We start from the raw sequence: 20,934 nt of genomic DNA, 5'->3' as shown, positions 1-20,934 counted from the left end.
TCGGATTCTTAAGTATCTCACAGGTCTCAGGTTGCTGCAAATTAGCAACTGGTTTGACCAGGATTTGATGTGTGTGGGTGTGTGTTAAACAGCGAGAATGTCATATTCATTTTATTCTCAACATTTTTCCTCCTGTGACTATGTTGGACAGATATAATCAGAGGTAGGACACAACCATCACGTTGTGTAGCTGTGCATGTTTGGGACATTTTTGTGTTCAGTCATTTAACGTGCATTGCTTGTCTTGATCAGTGTCCTTCGCTTGCTTTGTTGAGACAGTTTCTACTTATGCATGCTCTGTCTTTGTTTCCCTGTTTGTGCATCATATCTTTCTTCTTTGTGCTTGAGAGGAGTGTGTTTTGTTAACAGATGTTTTTCTTTTTGGGTGACCTGAATATACTGCCACCAGTTTGTCTGTACAGTTGCAGTTTGCTAAAACAGGAACACAAAAATCTTAACTGTACAAATGGTAATTTTCAAAATTACGTTTTAACGCCTTTGGTAATCTGTTCAGCCACTGAAATGGATAAATTGCACTTGTTAGTTTTAACAGGTAACATTTTACCTGAAACTGTTCTATTCCTCTGTGTATCTGCTAGAAAGTGAAGTGAAGATTATTTCCTAATTTCTTTTTTGAAATGTGCGTTTCTTTGCCTCACTCCAGGACATAATTGTGAGTTCTTACCCTGTGAGGCCAGTAATCCCTGCGAGAACGGTGCGGTGTGTGTGGAGGAGTTGGATCAGGACCATTTCCCTTTGGGATTCCGCTGTCACTGTCGCCGGGGCTTCACTGGCCCCCGCTGTGAAATCAATGTGGATGAGTGCAGCTCGAGCCCCTGCTTTCACGGCTTCTGCTATGATGGTATGAAACGGCCTATCTCGCCACCGTGCTTAATGACAGACACTGGAGATGGAAGCAAAGCTCCATTCTCATGCACGCACACACAAACACGCGCACACACGCGCACACACACACGGTGGATATGTCAGATTTTGTTTTGCTCACTTACAGCCTGACAGGCAGTTTTCAATTGGGTCACCACTGCAGCTAATAAGGTTGTTATGAGAGTGGAGTTATTCCATCTGATGTGAGGATCTAGGACATTACCTGCTGGTCCAGGCTTGATTAGTTTCCTAACACAACTGAAGAAAGGGAATCAATTATGCATCAATGTTGTGTTGGAATTTAAATAATGGATGCTAAATGACGAAATCAATATAATCGAGAATATATATATACAGGTTTTTTTTTAGATATCCAGTAAGATTTTTATAAATTTCAATATTTAATTAAATTAAAAACCTCATTGATCAAAAATATACTTTCAAAGTTATCTATCACCAGTTGGTCAATCATTTGCATATATGTATTATAAAATTATTTTACACTTAATATGAGAGACAAAAACTGGATGCTGCACAAATTCCACTGAGGTATTTTTAAATACTGAAGTAAATACTTCAGTTGTAGTCGCTGTAGCAGTCACCTTCCAGCCTTTGTTTGCATTCCTGACATCTTTCCAGTGTCGTTTCAAAAGGCTCATGCCGGAACCAAACAGTGATGGCAGTGGATCACTGTCTGAGAGCATCCTATCACTCGCCCTGCTACAGATGAGCTCGGCCAGCTGTCCCGACCAATCTCGAGTGCAGCCAGTTCGCCTTAGGTTAGCGAGGCAGGCCTCGAGGACCTATTGGCCAGTGCTCGGCGGCAGCCAGGCAGCCACCGGGGAGAGCACTGCATAGCCACAGTGGCTGAGATGAGTAATGCTGCTGCCACACAGGACCTAAAGCATTTAATGAGAGTAATAGCAGCTACACGCACCAAGACAGAGTGACAGCATAGATTACGTGGTAAATCTTTGGGATAATGAAGAATCCTGGGACCCTGACTGGGGAAGTAATAAATTCACTCCTGTAAGAAGTGCAATTACCTCTGTCACTGGCTGCCTGTACACCAGTGTTGTGTTAGAGCAACAGAATGATGCATCCCTCTTTAACGTCATTAATAATTAAACAGAGGAAGGAATGCATGATTAGATGTGGGAGATTCAAACTTCTGATGGAAGAAGAAATTGGCACATTTGTAACATCTGAATAAAGAATGGCCTTAAGTGGACTCTCTCCTCTGTTGTGCTCCTTTTTTCTCTCTCCCCCCCCCCTGGCTCCCTGGCCCTGTGTGTTGAGAGCTGGGGAAAACAAATGACGAGGCTTTTGAGGCTTTCATTGAGAAAGAGTGGCACAGACGGCGGACGGGAGAGCGGGGGGGACTCTGTGGCCGTCTGGCAGACAGGTTCATTTAAAGATGGTTAGTGTGTCCAGCTCTGTCAGAGTGATGGCAGGGAGGTGGTGCCCGTCACATAGATTTAGCGAGAGCAGGTTTGACTGATACAGCAAAAGACATTTAATTTAACGGAGTTATCCATTAAAAAAAGTGAATCACAGTGGGTGATTATCCTTTATGCTCGTAATCAGCATTTACCTGCGTTGAGATGTGGGGCCTACTGAGAGTCGAGTCGAATGGATTTATGATGCAAGGTGCTGTAACTGTCCCACTGATCTTCTTTCAGTCGTGGACGGCTTTTACTGCCTCTGCAGTCCTGGCTATGCCGGGCGGAGGTGTGAGCAAGACATCGACGACTGCGTGAACAGTTTGTGCAGCACCAAGTCTGTTTGCAAGGACCTCCATCTGGTGAGTAGACACAGTTTGGGTTTGGCAGTATAAAACCAGTGATATAATGGCCTTTTTGAAAGGCTTTAAAATAACCCAGTTAGTAACTCATTGAAGAGTTTTTCATAAAATATTGACGGGCCCGAATCACACCAGGTACCGCTGCCCATTACTTTTGATGACTGTCATGCAGTTAATGTTTAGAGCGTTCCTGCTGCAGTAAAATACAAACAACTGCACAATAACACGGATACTGGTGCATCATTAAAAAGAATAAAATATGCCGATATCACTCTGGGGTGTACTGAGGGGAAACAACAAGCAGGTGTGTGTGTACAGGTGTGTATCTGGAGATTTGTCCAGCATAAGAAGACGCTGCTATGTTTAAAGTTTCAGGTGTCTGGGTGTAATAAGGTAAAGACAGAGACTGTCCAACCAATGCACCTCATTATCTCCTATTAGACAAATTATTTCAATTATGACAATTACACCAATTATGCCTTTTGGGCTTGAAATTTTAACGTGCAAAAAAATTACCAAAAGTAAACTTGGAGAGAAAAACACAGGAGTTAACAAGGGGCATATTAAATGTAAAATGCAAAATCTTAAATTAAACCCATCTTTTAAGCAGAAAGTTTGCATATTAGTAATTACACATCTTTAAAAGGTTTTGGTTTTAGTCTGTCAGATTAACATGCAGATATAGATGGATACATATAACAAGCATCATATATAGCATCATATTTGATACTTGACGATAGAGATGTTTTCCGATACCAACACCAGCATCAGAAATGTCTCCTACCACTAAAAATGCAGGGTCAGGAATCGGCGAGTACCCAGATCCATGTACCGATCCAATACCACGTCCATAAAGTATATTGGTTTCACCCAGATAAAACTGCAGCTTTCTTTTCCTATGAATCACATCTTCTCCTCCACTTCAAAACACCCACAAGTAAAACGGAGTCGTGTATCATATGAAAGACTTCAGCTTCGAGGGGTGTTATGTATTGCTAGATTTCCTCTATTCTTTTTAGTTATGATTGTTAAATTAGATAATGAAAGAAGTTCTGTTATTATACTACTAATAATATAACAATACATTGTATTTATACAGCACCTTTCATACATAAAATACAGCTCAAAGTGCTTTACAATAAAATCAAAGACATGAAATAAGAACACGTTGGCAATAAAACAAAGACTTAGGATTTAAGAAAAAAACATAAAACTAGCAAAAGGTATAAAAAGAAATAAAAAAATAATAGAATAAAGACAATGCTGTTAAAAAAAGAAGATACAGAAAAAGATTATTCTGTGTTATTCATTCCCTGTAGGTATTTTTCAAAGGGTTTAACCTGAGGCAAGGCATGATCATTTCCATACAGGATTAGAAGCGTACAACTGTGAAAACACATTATAAACAAGTTTCTTTTCTAAATACACAGGTATTCAAACAGTACTTATCGGTACTTGACAGATACACAGAGTCCAGGTATCAGCATTTGTCTGGGGAACATTTCTACATTATGTTAGATTTGTGTGTAGGCATTCAGTGACATTACATTCTGTCAGCCCCTCTGCTGAATGTGTTCCATTTCTGGTGCCGTTCCCAGCTATGTGAAGCTTGTGTAGGCACAGACGGGGAATTTAGGACGCCTCTGACGAACGGCGCAGAAATCGGCCACTCGTAGGACACGGTTTGTCTTCTTTCAAAAAAAAAAAAAAAATGCAGCACATTTACAGCACAACTTATCAGCCACAGTTTACGTCATGATCGCCAATGCAGCTCAGTTTGAATTGGATTTCATTGGTTGGATATTGAGAATAAACAACAGCGTTGTGCGTTTGCCTTAGAGCTGCAAGGTCAGTTGATTCTTTGAGTTGATTTTCTGAATGACTTCTTCAGAGTATAGGATTTCTGTTTATACCGACACGCACACTTGGGCTTAAAAGAGCATTTTTTTTAGAGTTTAGTTTTTTCAAGGCGCAGCTCGACTTCTGTAGTTATTCAAGTGTTTTTTAAGCCAATAACATTGATCTGTTGCAGCTGCAAAAAGGCCCAGGGAGCCGCATGCTGCTCACAAACTGTGCAATGAGTACCAGGGGCCCTTTTTTCCAACAGCTGCTTTTTGGCTAACAGATTGCAGCAGTGAAACAGATGTGTCATAGATAAAGTCTTTGGGTTTTTTTATTTTTATTCCGACAAAGACAAATAACTTCTAGTTTGCAGTTCACACTCTAATGTTCAGGTATAAAACAAGTGTGTGCTCTTGAAAATTAGCGCGTTTTGCATGCGAGAAGGGTGAGATCTATTTATTAAGAAAACTCATGTTTCATTTGTGAGACCTGTAGGGGCCAAATGGTGAGACGTTAGAAAGATACATTCATTCTCACGTGTGAACAGCAGTTGAACATGGGTCAGTCGGTCCTAAGAGATGGGCGAACGCCATTCAGAAGCGTGGGGCGATGGCCTACGTCGCCCCCGGCCGATCGAAAGGGAGTCGGGTTCAGATCCCCGAATCTGGAGTGGCGGAGACAGGCGCCGCGAGGCGTCCAGTGCGGTAACGCAAGCGATCCCGGAGAAGCTGGCGGGAGCCCCGGGGAGAGTTCTCTTTTCTTTGTGAAGGGCAGGGCGCCCTGGAATGGGTTCGCCCCGAGAGAGGGGCCCGCGCCCTGGAAAGCGTCGCGGTTTAAACTTTCACAATTGTGGTTTGAGCTCTCATCTCGTGGCATTGGCCCTCTTCTATAGCAACAGCTTTATGATGATGCGTATTTTACCCAACAACTCACCTCTTGTCCAGAATGATTTAGCCACATTCAGGTTTGCTAAATCACGCATTGGTATTTCAACATGTTGTAATTAAATAAACATTTCCTGAAACTAGGTTTTCAGGTATGGCAACAAAACAAACTTTTGTAACTTTCGAGGCAACCAGAGGCAAACTAAGGAAGCGTTCAAACCTTTTTGTTTGGTCAAAACTTTTCGTACTTTTCAGTTCAGTCCAAACCAAAATAACAGTTGTGACAGTGCCTCAGACCAACGTCTGGACCAACGGACCGAAATTAAGTCCAACCAAAAGAGGTGATTTTGACCTGGATCAAACTGAACCATGGTTCTCTTCATTAGAGGTAGAAGAAAGAAGAAGAAAAAGAAGTGGAAGCAGCTCACAGGATTGCTTGTAGTCTGTTTGAGGGTCGTTCACTCGGAACTAATACCAATAAAATATTACAGTGGCAACAAAAGTAACAATGAGAATGTGTTCATTCCTTTCATCCTTTCAAATGGAAAGACTAAAAAAAAGTAAAGCAAATATGTCGGACTCGCCATCCACGAACCAATCAATGACAAGTATAGGCAGACACAGCCCACGTAAGTGAGTCTTTAGTTTGCATTGTGAAACCATGACCTGGACTCAAGCTGTGAAAACTTCCCAACATACTTTTTGGTGATTATCAAGACACATTGATTTCAAGAATGTGCCCCTGAGCAATTTCAGAATATCCTTAGTAGAAAATGCTCCTTTTTTCCTCCATATTATATGAAATAGAGTCCTGTTCAAAACACGTCTGCGTCATTTTCTAGTATAAACAAACTGCTCTAAATGCAAAGACAAAGGGACGCTGCATAAGAAAGGGATATGGTGTGATCGGAGGGAACTGATGACATTTCAACTAATGTTTTTGTTCTTGCACTGTTCTCACCATCAACCTCATCTTTTAGTTTTATTCAAATAGGGCCAGTTTTTGGAAACCCATTCACACTATAGTCCTGTTTACAGTGCAGCCATTCCTCTCTCTGAACACTGTGTCCCACCGAGCTTTACCTTATTCTGGAGGATGGTGGTCCCTGAAGGTGACTTGGCAGCAAAAAATGAGATTATGTTCTACTGCCTGGGGTAAGGAATCTGGAGTTTCCTGGAGGTATCTAATTTATCACGAGATGACGGCGTTTCCCCCCTCCACCGCCACCATAGGGCCCCACTGTGTACAAATTATATCAGACAAAGTTTAACGGCTCCCCTCCAGTGTAGGAAGTACAGATTAGCATGCGTCAACCAGCAGCAACCCAGGACCTTTTAGACAGAATGCTGGCATTGAGGAATCCTGAAAAGCCCTTGACCAAGCAACTGACTTCATCCTGTATGCAAAGACTTAAACTGGTACTTTGGAAAGTAATAGACAACAAACCATTTATCTCTCGTGTCGAGAGTAATTGGCATAACGCAGACTGCAGTGATGAAATAAAGGACGTGATCTGCACAGTGTTTTGAAAGAGGAGCAAAGGCAGGAGCTGTATATACATACACATACAACTTTCATAATGTATAGAACAACTAATGCATTCACTGGCTGTTTCCTGACATATGCTTATTTACATGTGAAATAAATATGCAGTGGTAATATTGCAGGATTGATTAGAAAGGCTTGTACCATATACTTTGAATGGCATTGAAAAAAAACATGTTGGCATACTCTCCAGAGTGGGGGTGGTAGGAGGAATACATCTGCATAGTAGTAATGCGGAAATTGAAGACAAACACGACTCCACAGTTTAAACAGATTTTCCACTGGAAAGATCTTTTTGTGTGTGGGTGGTTTTCTTCTGCAGGTTTTTTCAAAGAAAATTATGATAAATGTTTTCAAGAATATCAAGTGTTGCTCCATTTATTCTCTCAAAGGCACCAGGTATAAATAAGTAAACAGGTAAGAGGCAGAATGCTCCGTAACAACTCAATTAGCAGCTTCCATATGCACAGTACATAGACAGTGTTTTTTTATTGCTATTAAAAATGCTAGACTTTTCCTTAAAATGACTGTCCCTCTATTTCAGTGTCAATCTCTGCTTCCCTTCTTCTGTTCATATTGCAGAGCTATGAGTGCATGTGCCATTCCGGCTGGGAGGGGCAGCACTGCCAACGAGAAATAGATGAATGTTTGTCACAGCCCTGCAAAAACAACGCCACCTGCACGGATCTCCTCAATGGCTACAAGTAGGTGCGCGAGCCGGGCTCCAGGGCACCGTCCTTTGCGAGGTGCACTTGATAAATGCAGGTAAAAAAAGAAGCTGTTTTCGGAGAAGGCAATATGTCCTTCCACTGGCAGCGGAGATAATGAATTGCAGATGGCAGGTAAAACAAATGAGTCAATCAATTGCTCACAGCATGAAAAGGTTTCAGGGGATCCGTGACTCATTGGAGGGAAAAGCTGGTGTATCTGCTTCGGCTAATGCCCACTCCCCCCCCCCAGCTGCCCGCCCACCTACCCACCCGCTGGGGGGGACTTAAAACTGCTTCAGGTGGAAAAGTCGGGAGGGGGGGGATGGATGGTGGATGGAGAGGAATGTGAGGTGGAGTGGTTGATAGTGCTCAGGCACTCACTGCCACCAAGTGGAATATTCAATCTGCTTGAAGAGGAGATACTTAAGACTCACACACAGACACACACACTCTCTCTCTCTCTACTATGTTCATACAGCGGGCCTGAATCAGACCCCCCCCGCCCACCCCACCCCCCATGTGACCCAGATCTGATTGTTTAATGACAGTGTGAACAGCACAAATCACACGGAATCGGATCTTTTCAAATCCGATTTGGGCCACTTTCATATGTCGTCCGAAATCAGATACAGATCAGATTTTTTTTTTAAAACACGACCTCAGTCTGAACAGCCGTGTGAACCGTATCGGAATTCAATGGGACTTTTACGTCACTCCAGGTCGACATTCTTCTCCTTGTTTGTTTCCATACACATCGTGCAGTGTGTGACGTCACATCAGGGCCATAACCAGTTCACATTTAAGTCCGGTACTTGCCACATTTGACAGGATAATGTGAACGGCTACATAAAAAAAATCTGATCTAGAACAAAATCTGAATTGAGCACTCAGGCTTGCAGGGTGAACGTAGCGTCTGTTTCTCTGTCTCTCTTCCTGTCTGTGTCTAGCATGCATACATTCCCATTTAATCCCGACTCAATGCTCTAACCTAGCGTGTCCTACATTCAGCTGTCCAGAATTAGAAGCCGCTCTGACCACTGGTACAAATAACCTGTACATTCCCCCCTGCTCCCTCTCACACAAAGATCCTGGAGCTCCGTGTCGATTCCTGTATCGTATCACAGTGTCCTTGCACTCGGGACAAATGTGACGTGTGGATGGTTTGAATTGGAAGAAGGATATGCCATGTGGTAGAATATCTGAAGCACCCCCTCCAGTGCTGCTGTTTTATCTATTTATAGTATCACGGTCTCAGAGAGAATGTGACACCCCCCTAACCCTGAGAAAACCACTGAATACGTTTGTTTATTTATTTAGGGATTCATTTCAAATTGTGCCCAAAAGGACCTCTGCAGTGCCGTATATCTCCTCTCTGCTGTGTATCCAAGGTGTTTGTGCTCACCGGGCTGGACAGGTGTGGACTGTGCGGAGGATGTGAATGAGTGTGATTCCGGGCCCTGTCTAAATGGAGCTCAGTGTCGGGAGTCAGACATACCTGGGGAGTTCTCCTGCACCTGTCCCCCCTTCTTCAGTGGCCCCTTGTGCAACGAGCCTTATGACCCCTGCGACCCCCTCCACAGTCCGTGCCGGCACGACTCCACCTGCCTGACACGCTCCAACGGAACAGCCTCCTGCAGATGCCCAGCTGGTGAGTGAACACACCGCCACAGCTTCGTGCTCCCGGTGCTTATAGAGTGCTTTCTGTTTTAGCCCACTTTCAAGTGTGTAACTGCACCATTTTCCTCAATAGCTCTCTGTACATAGATGGCACTTTACAGAAAAAAATTACAGAGAAAACACACAATTGAAAAATTACAAGTTAAACATATACATCGTAGATCAGGGGTTTTTCCGCAAGATGAGAAATTTCCCTGTCACAGTTAAGTGCGCATCATTTGTATCTCTTCTCTGAAACGTATGAGGTTCTCCAAAAAGTTGCTCTATCAACCGAGACGATAAATGGTGTTTTCTTGTGCATTAATCACGTGTTGAACTGTCCTCCTGACACAGAATAAATGTTATACATATAATAGTAACAGGGGTTTTCCTGGACTCAAATTAGGCGGGGGTGGTACTTAACCATCAGAGGATGGGGGCGGATGTGCCTCGCAATTTTCTATGCAGGATAAACCCTGCAGGTTTTCCTCCAGGGATGATTTAAATTGACTGATTCATACAACAAATGAGATCAGGGGTTCTATCATCCTTAGTCTCTGGTCATTGGCTGGTCATGGGTTAAAGAGGGTGGGATGCATTATTGATACTGTCCTTGGGAAATCAGCTGCTAGTGTGCTGATTACTGTACAATGTGCAGTCACTGTGTGCCATCTTTTTATTGTTATTTTTTTTAATATAGAAACAGTGCCTGTGCAAAGGTTACACCAACAACAGTCAATAAACCCAAATTAAAAACTACTACACATCGCACAAACTACAATGTTGTGTTTTTATATTTTGAGCTTTTATATTTGAGGCCATAACTGCCAAAGGATTTCCTTACACACAGAACCAGATTTTACTGAACCTCTGTACTGTGTTTGAGTTCATTCCTGCTGTCTTGGGATGAACCATATGCAAAATTTGCTACTGAAAGATTATAATATGATGCTTCACTGAGGTGAACTCAGAATTAAGTCTCTGACAATGGATCAAAAAGTTTTAACAGTGGAAGAGATTAGGAACCAATCGATGGAAATAACAAGAACTTTTGCTGCAAATTTGATATCTTCGGTGTCTCTTCATATGCCCAGCGTGTGCATGAATATCCATATTTTACTAAATTTACCAAATTAATATGTTTAATATAGCTTGGATTGTGGGTTTCTCTGGACTGTCTAATTGCATCTGTCTCTTGTGACTAAAACTTCAGTTGGAATCCATAGTAGCATATGAACTCTACATATGAAAGCAACAGTGGGTGGTAAAGATTAAATCTAATTCCTGCAAATTTAAAATCCTTAAATGTTTCCCTCATTTAGATATTTAACACACATTCTCATAAATAACTCACACACACACACGCACATCTGAAATTCATGTATCTGTTTCATGTTACGTTCACAAGCTCTGTCAGCTCATGAATAAAGCAACACGTTCATAACGGAGCAGGGAAATTGACCACTACTTAGTTAAAATGACCTGTTGCGAAGTTTATCAGTGACCTCAAGAGCAAATATGAAGGAGAGAGTGTTTAAACATTCGTATTAGTGTTCAGGTCAAGATGCTATAGGGTTGTGCTGTAACTAATGTCTCTATCAGCACAGAGATGAAAAGATGTTGCCGGATATAAATAGAGTGGCTGAGTTAGTTTCAGAAGGCTTCCTTGGAGAGGAATAGGAAATTAGGTGCTGGCTGCATACATTACACCGAGAGCTTTGCGTGGGCTTGGTCGTTTTCACTTCACACAATGATTGTGACTCACTACTCTCTATTGTTATTCACCATAAATCCATCCTACATAGCTCGTACTCAACAAACACAGAGCTGTTATACAACCGATGGCTTTGTCCCAAGTTACAATTTTATAGACTTGTTGTTTACCATTCACTGTAGGTTATTTGTCAAGGAAATTGTGTAGGCCTTACATTATTCCCAGACCTAATTAAATTAGAATTTGTCTGCCTGGGTCGGCCAGATTTACCGCCGTAAGCAAATCTCATCCCACACACTCAAGATGGACACAGCACAGTGAATGTTATCAAGGTTGATTTGTTAGAAAGTCAACACCAAATACCCTTTTTTCCCTGTGACTTTCAGCTGTTTGTATTTGCTGGTTTGCAAGTGCATGTGTGGCAGACCTGCAGGGTACTTAAATGAAACAAATTACGAAGAGGGAGCTTGAGTATTCATTTGACCTTAAATCATGTCTCAGTGAAAGACCTGGATTGTGTGATTGTTCTTCTGTACAGCCCAAATGTAGCATGATACACATTTCCACTGCAGCTAACACAAACACGCACAGCATGTGCTCTTACACATGCACACAGTTGGACATTGTTACAGCTGCACCATTGTAAAAACATGCATCAGGGTAGAAGGTGTAATTGAGGTGCAGTGGAAGCATGATGTTGGTACTCGTTCCTGTTTTTTAAGACATGGTGTTGAATCATTTAAACAATATAGATGTATGTTGAGTTAGCCATAGATTCTCAGTCATCCAGGATAAAGTTCTCCAAGCAGGCTTGAATCTAGGGCAACACAGGGAAGCGGTGGTTGTTGAACCCCCCCTTCTGAGTTCCTCTGATACTGCACATACTACAAATATGAGATTGCTTCTATTATTCTTTTCCTCACTCCCATAGTGTTGTTGCTCTTGATGGATCTTGTGGCTGTTTTTACAAAGGTTTCTGCAAAGGCAGCCACAAGCTTTAAGTGCATCCTTCAGTTTTGTTTGCCACATTTCTTGGGGCATGGGCACTTGTTGACAAACTATGCAGGGTTCTTATATCTCCCGGCTTATGTTCCAATTGTTGGTGGAATCAAAGTGAAGGTGATGGTCCCCTGTGTGTTGGTCAAGAAAAATGGAGGCTACTGTCTTTGTCAGTGTGTAAAGATTAGTCCACGGAAGCCAAGCTATCGTTCCTGACGTCCAGTTAATGTGTTCCATGGAGGCCTCATCCACATCTGTGAACCAGTGGCTCTGTGCTGTTCCTCTTTGGAGTGCAGGGCGCTGCTTTGTACTTGTTTGATGTAGAGGTTGACCACAGAGTTACTGGTGAGCTCATGGCACAAGCAGGCTTATGTCTGTAAACCCCCCGCCCCCCATTTTGATGTACATACGTGGTGTTCAGCATCTGGTCTGAGCTGAGTTTGGTTCTATAATTAAGGATGTAGTGATATATAGCGCTCAGTGGTTTGTGGTTTCCTGCACCTCCGTAGTTGGGATGCATGTAAACAATGGAGTCACATCATAGGACATCATGGTTACAACCTGGCCAGGTTCAATCCTCTAACCTTGTTCATAAAGTTCTTGGGGTTTTGAAGTATTAAGTGTTACCATCCAAGAGAGCTAAGATTGTACCTGCACATGCTTGAGATGTATTCACCAGGATATAGGTGAGGGTATTGGTCATGGTTCAGGGTTTTCCTCTTATGTAGCTGTTGTAAACACTCTATGGGCCTTTTCCTTGTAAACACTGATTGGTGGCATTGAGCAGTAGTATTCCACTGTGTTTAGAACCACTGTACATCTACCTGTATTTACCAGTAGCAAGCTGAAGACTTTTTGCTCAGTGACATTGCAGCCTTCCTTCCTTGGATGGTGAGTGATGAAGAAAAACAATTCTGCACAAATGTTTGATAGAAGATTCATAGTGAGGAATAAAAGAATAAACCCAAAGAGCTTCAGTTGTTCTTACTTGAATATGAGTTTATTACAACAAAGATCTGCGGACAGAGAAGATTCTTCCTCTTAACGCACATGCGAACAGTCCAACCAAATAGCTTGAGATACAACAGAAGCAGTATGCAACAAACGGAGGGGAACAGATAACAGTCTAGGTCACTAGAAGTCTTGTCAGGATTGTTATTACCTTCTTGAGAATGGAGACTGTATGGAGAATGGAGAATGTCTCAAGGCACAACTTATCACAATGCCAAAGACAGAATGGCAACTTGGCACAAAATTTGAAATACCTCTTCTTCTAGCTTCCAGAGGCCTCGCCATCCAGAGCTCTCAACCTTGGTCAATATGAACAATGTGAACAATTTATTTGTCACACATTCCCTGACATTAAGTGGTTGCTTTTGTGTTGGAAAAGGCCGCCAATACCTTCAACCTGAGCTGTTCTGCCTCCGTTTCCGTCAAGTAAATTTTCATCATGGCTGATTCTGTTGCTCGGAAATCAACAGTTGGTAAAAACGGTGATGTGGAAGCAGAGTTTAATCCTTTGGCAAGGACATCTCTCTCTGGTCAGTTAAGTTATTTACCCATCAGGGAAAAAATCTCTTCTTTGCCTCCAAATAGGTTCTTCTGTGTTCTTGGTTTTGCTGGCTCATGATATTTGGGTTTGGAATCTCTCTGTTTGACTGTCCTTGCTCTTTGTGCGCTGAGATAGTTGTGCGTTCTCAATGAAATCGGTGACCTTCCTCACGACTGCACTAGGAAGATGAATATGTTTCTATGGTAAACAGTCAACGTTTTCATTCAAACCTCCAGCAGTCTCCCTCTCTCATTCAGTAGCTGGTTCTGTACGTTTTCTAAGATAAATTCAGCTTTGTGGCCTTTCACTGTGGGACCTAGACATAGGCAGTTTGATATGATTCTCTGGTTGAACCCAAGGTGGTTTATGTAGTCTGCAATTTTCCTAGTTGTCCTGTCATACTCGTGTACCATTCTGAGGGTGCCAACTCTAAAATGCTGTGTAAGATGTCTGTGACAAATTCTCACTCATCAAGATTAAGGTTATCCAAAGCGGAAGGTCATTAGTACTGCCAACCACTCACTGCAGGGGCTTATACATACTGATATTCAAATGTTTATATTAGAGCTTGAACAATCATCTGGGTCGACAGTTATATGTAAAATGTCCCATTCAATGTTTCTTAAACACAAATGTAGGTGATCTCTATCAAAATAATATAATCTATTATATGTGAATGTAAAAAGATTAGTAAAGGCCAATATAGTAATGTAACATTTTTTTATTTATTTAAAAACAATTTAGTATTGGTTGGGTATCTAGTTTATATGCTGCAATAACTTCATCTATTGCTAAAACCCCAAAAACGAAACCACCTTTAAATTCATTATATCTGTATTTTTATTTGGATCTGCACCAAATTGCACACACTCATTAATATCAGTCCCCTAAACACGTCTGATTTTTTTTCTTCATCAAATCCATGCTTCAATCCCTGAGATGACAGACGTAACAAATCTCCGTATCTGCACCGAAATTAAAAGCCTCCTTCCTCAGCTCATGTCCCATCGTTCCACCAAATTTCGTGGAAATCCTTGCACTTGATTTTATGTAATCTTGCTTACAAACAAACAAACACACCAACCAAGAAACAAACTGACAGAAACATAGCCTAAAATGGTCATATGCTTATTGAAATAAACATAGTACAATACAGTCGTAGTTGTACCAATGAGGGAAATAACACCTCACTGTACTTACTTTTACTATTATTTGTCGATTGCTTTAAATCGTTTTTTGATATTTTATTATCTGTGTTTCTGGTCTTGTGCTGAGATTCTTCAGAGGAAATAGTATCTTGTGTGAAAATACCCAGGAGACAATAATAATAACTTTGAAAGTGGATGGCCACTGTCACATTTTTATGGCAAGTCTTAAGCCAATATCTAGTTTTTTTCTTTTATAAAAGATAAGCTCTTCAGCAGTGGGTTTAATGATCAGATTTCTCTTTCAGTAAAGACTCAATAAATATATGGTCATCGGTTTCCCAAAAGAGTTCAATAGACTATAATATAGTGTCACAAAAAGGGTTGATGTGATAGTTTTAGTGTTCACAGGAACTAAAAGGCAGCTATTTCAGGGGTGCCCACTGTGAGTAAGCATTAAAGTGGTTTGTAAAACACAGACACAATGGAAGTGAGTTTTGTCTACAAAGGTGTACTGTGAGAACCTGGAGGCCAGAATGAAACCAGAGCCAGATGAAAGCATCTTCTGAAAGGAAAATACAAGGGAAGCGGTTATCCTCGGCTGATGGTAGACGACTCCTGGAGGAAGTTTCTGTTCTTCCGAGCGGTGACTCTCCGCTGTGGCTGTGGCCAGGAGGCCCAGTCATCAGGCCTGACCAGCACAGATGTTCCCCTTTCCTCTTAATGAGGACCCTCAGCAGGGAGTGCCAAGGCTGATAGAAGAGCAACCTGAAAATGGAAGAGTCGGGGCAGAGGTCGGGGCGAAAAGGTTACCGGCCGACAACCACAACAAATGAAACAAACATGCATTGCATCGCTCGACACACATTATGGCAGAGTAATAAGTAATTCTGAGCTCTGCACACGATCTATAGGCGGGGGTGTCCTTGCTCACTTTGCTGCAGTTTGCACAGACAACGGTTTGTAAACTGTAAAATTGATTACAGCTAATACTCGAACCAAATATGTAAACACGTAGGTCAATCGAGAATTTTAATGCAATATAACAAAGCTGATACTTTATTTATTTGTAAATCCACTTATTTTTTGAAAGGATCCCAATAACATTCCATATTGTGTTTCATATTTCTATGGAACTTTATTGCACAAATTGCAAATAACTCTCACATAGTACATTCAACAAATTTTCAGAAGCGGTTGTAGTTTGATAAACCTATAAACAACCCAAACACCTGACACTCAATGTCTTAGATTTATTAAAAACGTAAAATGGCAAATTATCTTTAATTTCCGTCAGAGTGTGCCAATTTCCATTGAAGCATTTTCAGTGGGTTGGTAAAATCAGTGGAGTAATAGTAACTGTATTTGGGTTTGGATACATCATGGGGGTTATCAGAATTGTAAAATTCTTAAAATTGTTAAGATAAAGGCATATAATTATGTATTTTCTGCATAATTCACCCTGTTTCATAAAGTAAGCCCAGTTGCAGTTAAGTTTAATCATTGGTTTAGTGAACTGAGCTGTTATTGTAACTAAGATAATAAGATCAGCCTGTTTGCTTTGTCAGCATTGTTGATATCTTGCTATGCAGGTCTACCTAACAAGACTTATGATTCATATATACCTAATTGAATTTTTTAAAGAGCCGTTTCACAGCTATAACATTTTGGTATGCGAGTAACTTCCTTATCCTGAGCAGCACTACAGATTTACATAGTGTTATAAATATCTTAACCACCTATTTTACTCTGTGAGATACACTACCGTTCAAAAGTTTGGGGTCACTTAGAAATTTCCTTATTTTTCAAAGAAAAGCACTGTTTTTTTCAATGAAGATAATATTAAATTAATCAGAAATACACTTTATACATTGTTAATGTGGTAAATGACTATTCTAGGTGGAAACGTCCGGTTTTTAATGAAATATCTACATAGGTGTATAGAGGCCCATTTCCAGCAACTATCACTCCAGTGTTCTAATGGTACATTGTGTTTGCTAATCGCCTTAGAAGACTAATGGATGATTAGAAAACCCTTGAAAACCCTTGTGCAATTATGTTAGCACAGCTGAAAACTGTTTTGCTGGTGAGAGAAGCTATAAAACTGGCCTTCCTTTGAGCTAGTTGAGTATCTGGAGCATCACATTTGTGGGTTCGATTATACTCTCAAAATGGCCAGAAAAAGAGAACTTTCATGTGAAACTCGCCAGTCTATTCTTGTTCTTAGAAATGAAGGCTATTCCATGCGAGAAATTGCGAAGAAACTAAAAATTTCCTACAACGGTGTGTACTACTCCCTTCAGAGAACAGCACAAACGGGCTCTAACCAGAGTAGAAAGAGAAGTGGGAGGCCCCGGTGCACAACTCATCAAGAAGACAAGTATATTAGAGTCTCTAGTTTGAGAAATAGACACCTCACAGGTCCTCAACTGGCAGCTTCTTTAAATGGTACCCGCAAAACGCCAGTGTCAACGTCTACAGTGAAGAGGCGACTCCGGGATGCTGGCCTTCTAGGCAGAGTGGCAAAGAAAAAGCCATATCTGAGACTGGCCAATAAAAAGAAAAGATTGATATGGGCAAAAGAACACAGACATTGGACAGAGGAAGATTGGAAAAAAGTGTTATGGACAGACGAATCAAAGTTTGAGGTGTTTGGATCACACAGAAGAACATTTGTGAAACGCAGAACAGGTGAAAAGATGCTGGAAGAGTGCCTGACGCCATCTGTCAAGCATGGTGGAGGTAATGTGATGGTCTGGGGCTGCTTTGGTGCTGGTAAAGTGGGAGATTTGTACAAGGTAAAAGGGATTTTAAATAAGGAAGGCTATCACTCGCTATTTTGCAACGCCATGCCATACCCTGTGGACAGCGCTTGATTGGAGCCAATTTCCTCCTACAACAGGACAATGACCCAAAGCACACCTCCAAATTATGCAAGAACTATTTAGGGAAGAAGCAGGCAGCTGGTATGCTGTCTGTAATGGAGTGGCCAGCGCAGTCACCAGATCTCAACCCCATTGAGCTGTTGTGGGAGCAGCTTGACCGTATGGTACGCAAGAAGTGCCCATCAAGCCAATCCAACTTGTGGGAGGTGCTTCAGGAAGCGTGGGGTGAAATTTCTACTGATTACCTCAACAAATTAACAGCTAGAATGCCAAAGGTCTGCAGTGCTGTAATTGCTGCAAATGGAGCATTCTTTGACGAAAGCAAAGTTTGAAGAACAAAATTAATATTTCAAATAAAAATCATTATTTCTAACCTTGTCAATGTCTTGACTATATTTTCTATTCATTTTGCAACTCATTTGATAAATAAAAGTGAGTTTTCATGGAAAACACAAAATTGTCTGGGTGACCCCAAACTTTTGAACGGTAGTGTATATGATATACGATAACTGCATTTTCTGCTGCTGCTTTTATTTTAAGAGGATTAGTAGCAAGGCAACAAAGTCAAACAAAAAACCAACATGGAACTGTAAATTCACAGTTAGTTTAGTTGAAATTAGAAGGTCAAGGAAAAATTTATCTAATTAGAGTTACTCCTGAGTTCAGTGTATAGCAGTTTTGTGTGAATGCCACATTCATTCACAGTGTATTTAAAATAACTCTTTTCGAGTAATCTAATGAATTTATGTATTTGGTACTACATCCTAATAATTTCCCCAGTTTGTTAAAAGTGAGTTATATGACAAGGGGATAACAATTATGCCTGTAGTCTATTACAAGGGGAGAAATATGATTCTCTCAGTATGGTGATTTCCTTCAGAAGCATTGTGTGGTCCCTTCACATGCAAAAACCATTTGGTCTCCATGGCTCAGAATATCCCCAGAGGTGCTGCTGGCCAGATGGAGAACAAACCCCTTTGTTTGCATGGCATGCTGCACGAGCCGTCACCTTCCACAAGATTGAGATTGTGTCCAACCAAACAGTTGGTTAATGAGCTGCTGTGAAGCCGTGCCAGCAAGAGAGCCGACACACACCTAATATGATATTGAAAAAGATGTGTTGAGGATGCTCGTTGCCAGAGATGTGTTGGGGGAGAAAGCCTGACCGCGTAAGTGATTATTCTCTTTTTATGGAGGAGGGAGAAATATGAGTTCTCGAAGATGGAGCTCAATTTATAAAACCAGATGCCCTGGCAGATGTATGTGAATACCACTGACCTTTTTCTTTCTTCTAGTATAGTGATATATGACATAATGCTGCAGCCTTTGGACCTACACCGATGAATACATACTCCCAGTCAAATGAACTTCTATCTATATACATATTTGTTCAAGCAAAACCCACTCACTGCCTCGCTTCATAATGGTATATTATTATTCTACCATTTTAGTAACCGTAATTTATTTAAGAGTTGAGTGTCGGACTAAGATTAAAAAATAAGTCCTCCTGGCTGAAATACTGTGGCAGAAGCATATAGAATATAGAGGTGACATTTGCCAGACTTTTATTAACATTGTATATAACATGTATTGTATTCTGATTAATTAGTTGGGGTTAATGTAACTCAGCCAATATACTGTGTCACTAAGTCTCTTTAATCACCATTTCTCCCCATAGTACAGTTCCTGTGATCAAAGTAATCTCTCTCACAGAATAATGGTCCATGAAAGAGAGGCGGTCAGTGACCACACTGTAAAAACGTCAACTTATATTCTTTGGCATAAATAGCCATTACAATGTGTTAGGCTTAAGGAACGTTAAATTATCACCATTTAAAGAAGAATTGAAACCGTGCCAGCAATTCACCTTTGTCTTTTACTGCTAGTTAAGGGAGCTAGCGCTGAGGACGTTGAATTTTAATATCAGTCATTACAAAGCCAGACAGTTCTGTTAACTTCTCTACTTAACAGTTTTTACTTAGTAATTGAGCTTTTATTTTATTATTGAACATTTATATTTAGATATATTTAGATAATGTGTCAGTTTCAAGTTTATTTTGGTTGATTATCACTTTAAATTCCAACTAATCCTTTTCTTAACTCACCAGATTAAGTTATTTAGAAACATATCTTATAGACAAATACTTCCCATTCTCCTGAATTCACTTTTTTTCTGATTTAAAAACAAATAATACATGCCTTGACTCTTCCAAACAGTTTACATGCGTGCCTGTACAGACGGCAATATGTCATATAGACTATGGAGGGATTTAATAGTGTATTTTAGCAATAATAAGCATATGGATTAGTGAGTTGTAGTATGACCTCCATGTTTTTTTAGGTCACACTACCACCTCTGACCGTTGACCTCCAAATTCTCATCAGTTCATCACTGAATACAAGATGTGATGCCAAATGTAACAACATCCCCTCCAGACTTTTCCAATATATCGTGTTTACAAGTAGCGGGTTAGCTCTGACCTTGACCTTTGACCTTTGACCAACTACATCTACACAGTTTATCATAAATTAACATTTGTGCCAAATCTAAAGAAACTCCTTCCAGCCGTTGTGGAATGGAATTCAAGCTCTATGAAAAGTGAACATTTCTTCTGGGCAGAGCTGGAGATCTGTGTTACTGAGAGTAAATGAATGCCGTCTTCCTGCAAACCCTGACAGACAAACTGACAGTGCTTCCACTGAGGTCATCCTTGTGCAACTGGGTATTGGACTTCGTTGTTAACTAATGGGGCCCAGTCTGTTAGAATCCACAACATCTCCTCCTCCCCCCATCATTCTCAAAGCCGGTTCCACACTGCTGACCTACAACTGCTCAGTCAAGTGTTCGAGGAATCATTGTGAAGTTCGCAGACGTACGCAGGCAGGAGGTTGAATAACTGGAGGCCTGGTGCAAATGCAAAGAAAACAAAGAAGACGATCATGGACCACTAACCTCTCCCCTCGACATAGAGGGAGCTGCTGTTGAGATGGTCTCTTATTATGAATAAATGAGGGGGCACTTCTCTGATATCTTCACCTGGAGCATCAACAAAGTCAGTGTTTATAGTGAAGAAAGCCCAGCAACGCCTCTTCTTCTTGAGGAGGCTGAGCTGTGCGGCTCGTGGCACCTCAGTCATCATCTCCTAACCGAGGTGTGTGGCAGAGTGGATCCTCACTTCTTGCGTCACCATGTCCTACGGTAACTGCTCTGCTGCAGATAGACAGGCACTGCAGCAGATTGTGAGGACTGCACAGTGAATCACTGACAACAGCCAACCCACCATCAGTGACATTTACAACAGCAGGGGCAGT

General features: G+C 41.2%; 1 protein-coding gene across 5 annotated transcripts in view; it reads left to right on the top strand.

Moving 5' to 3' along the window:
* The window catches only part of eys (eyes shut homolog), a 169,944-nt gene that overhangs the window by 55,399 nt on the left and 93,611 nt on the right, over window positions 1-20,934 (top strand). For all 5 annotated transcript variants that reach the window (XM_034608950.1, XM_034608952.1, XM_034608951.1 and 2 more), the window contains 4 exons: window positions 665-862; window positions 2,568-2,689; window positions 7,544-7,665; window positions 9,060-9,319. In XM_034608950.1, the coding sequence (XP_034464841.1) occupies window positions 665-862; window positions 2,568-2,689; window positions 7,544-7,665; window positions 9,060-9,319 (702 nt within the window). The remainder of the gene's footprint in view (window positions 1-664; window positions 863-2,567; window positions 2,690-7,543; window positions 7,666-9,059; window positions 9,320-20,934) is intronic.

Source organism: Hippoglossus hippoglossus, chromosome 15 (genome assembly GCF_009819705.1).
Source record: "Hippoglossus hippoglossus isolate fHipHip1 chromosome 15, fHipHip1.pri, whole genome shotgun sequence".
Lineage (NCBI taxonomy): Eukaryota > Metazoa > Chordata > Actinopteri > Pleuronectiformes > Pleuronectidae > Hippoglossus > Hippoglossus hippoglossus.
The sequence above is the reverse complement of the archived record's forward strand: the minus strand, read 5'-3'. Positions and strand labels throughout refer to the sequence as shown.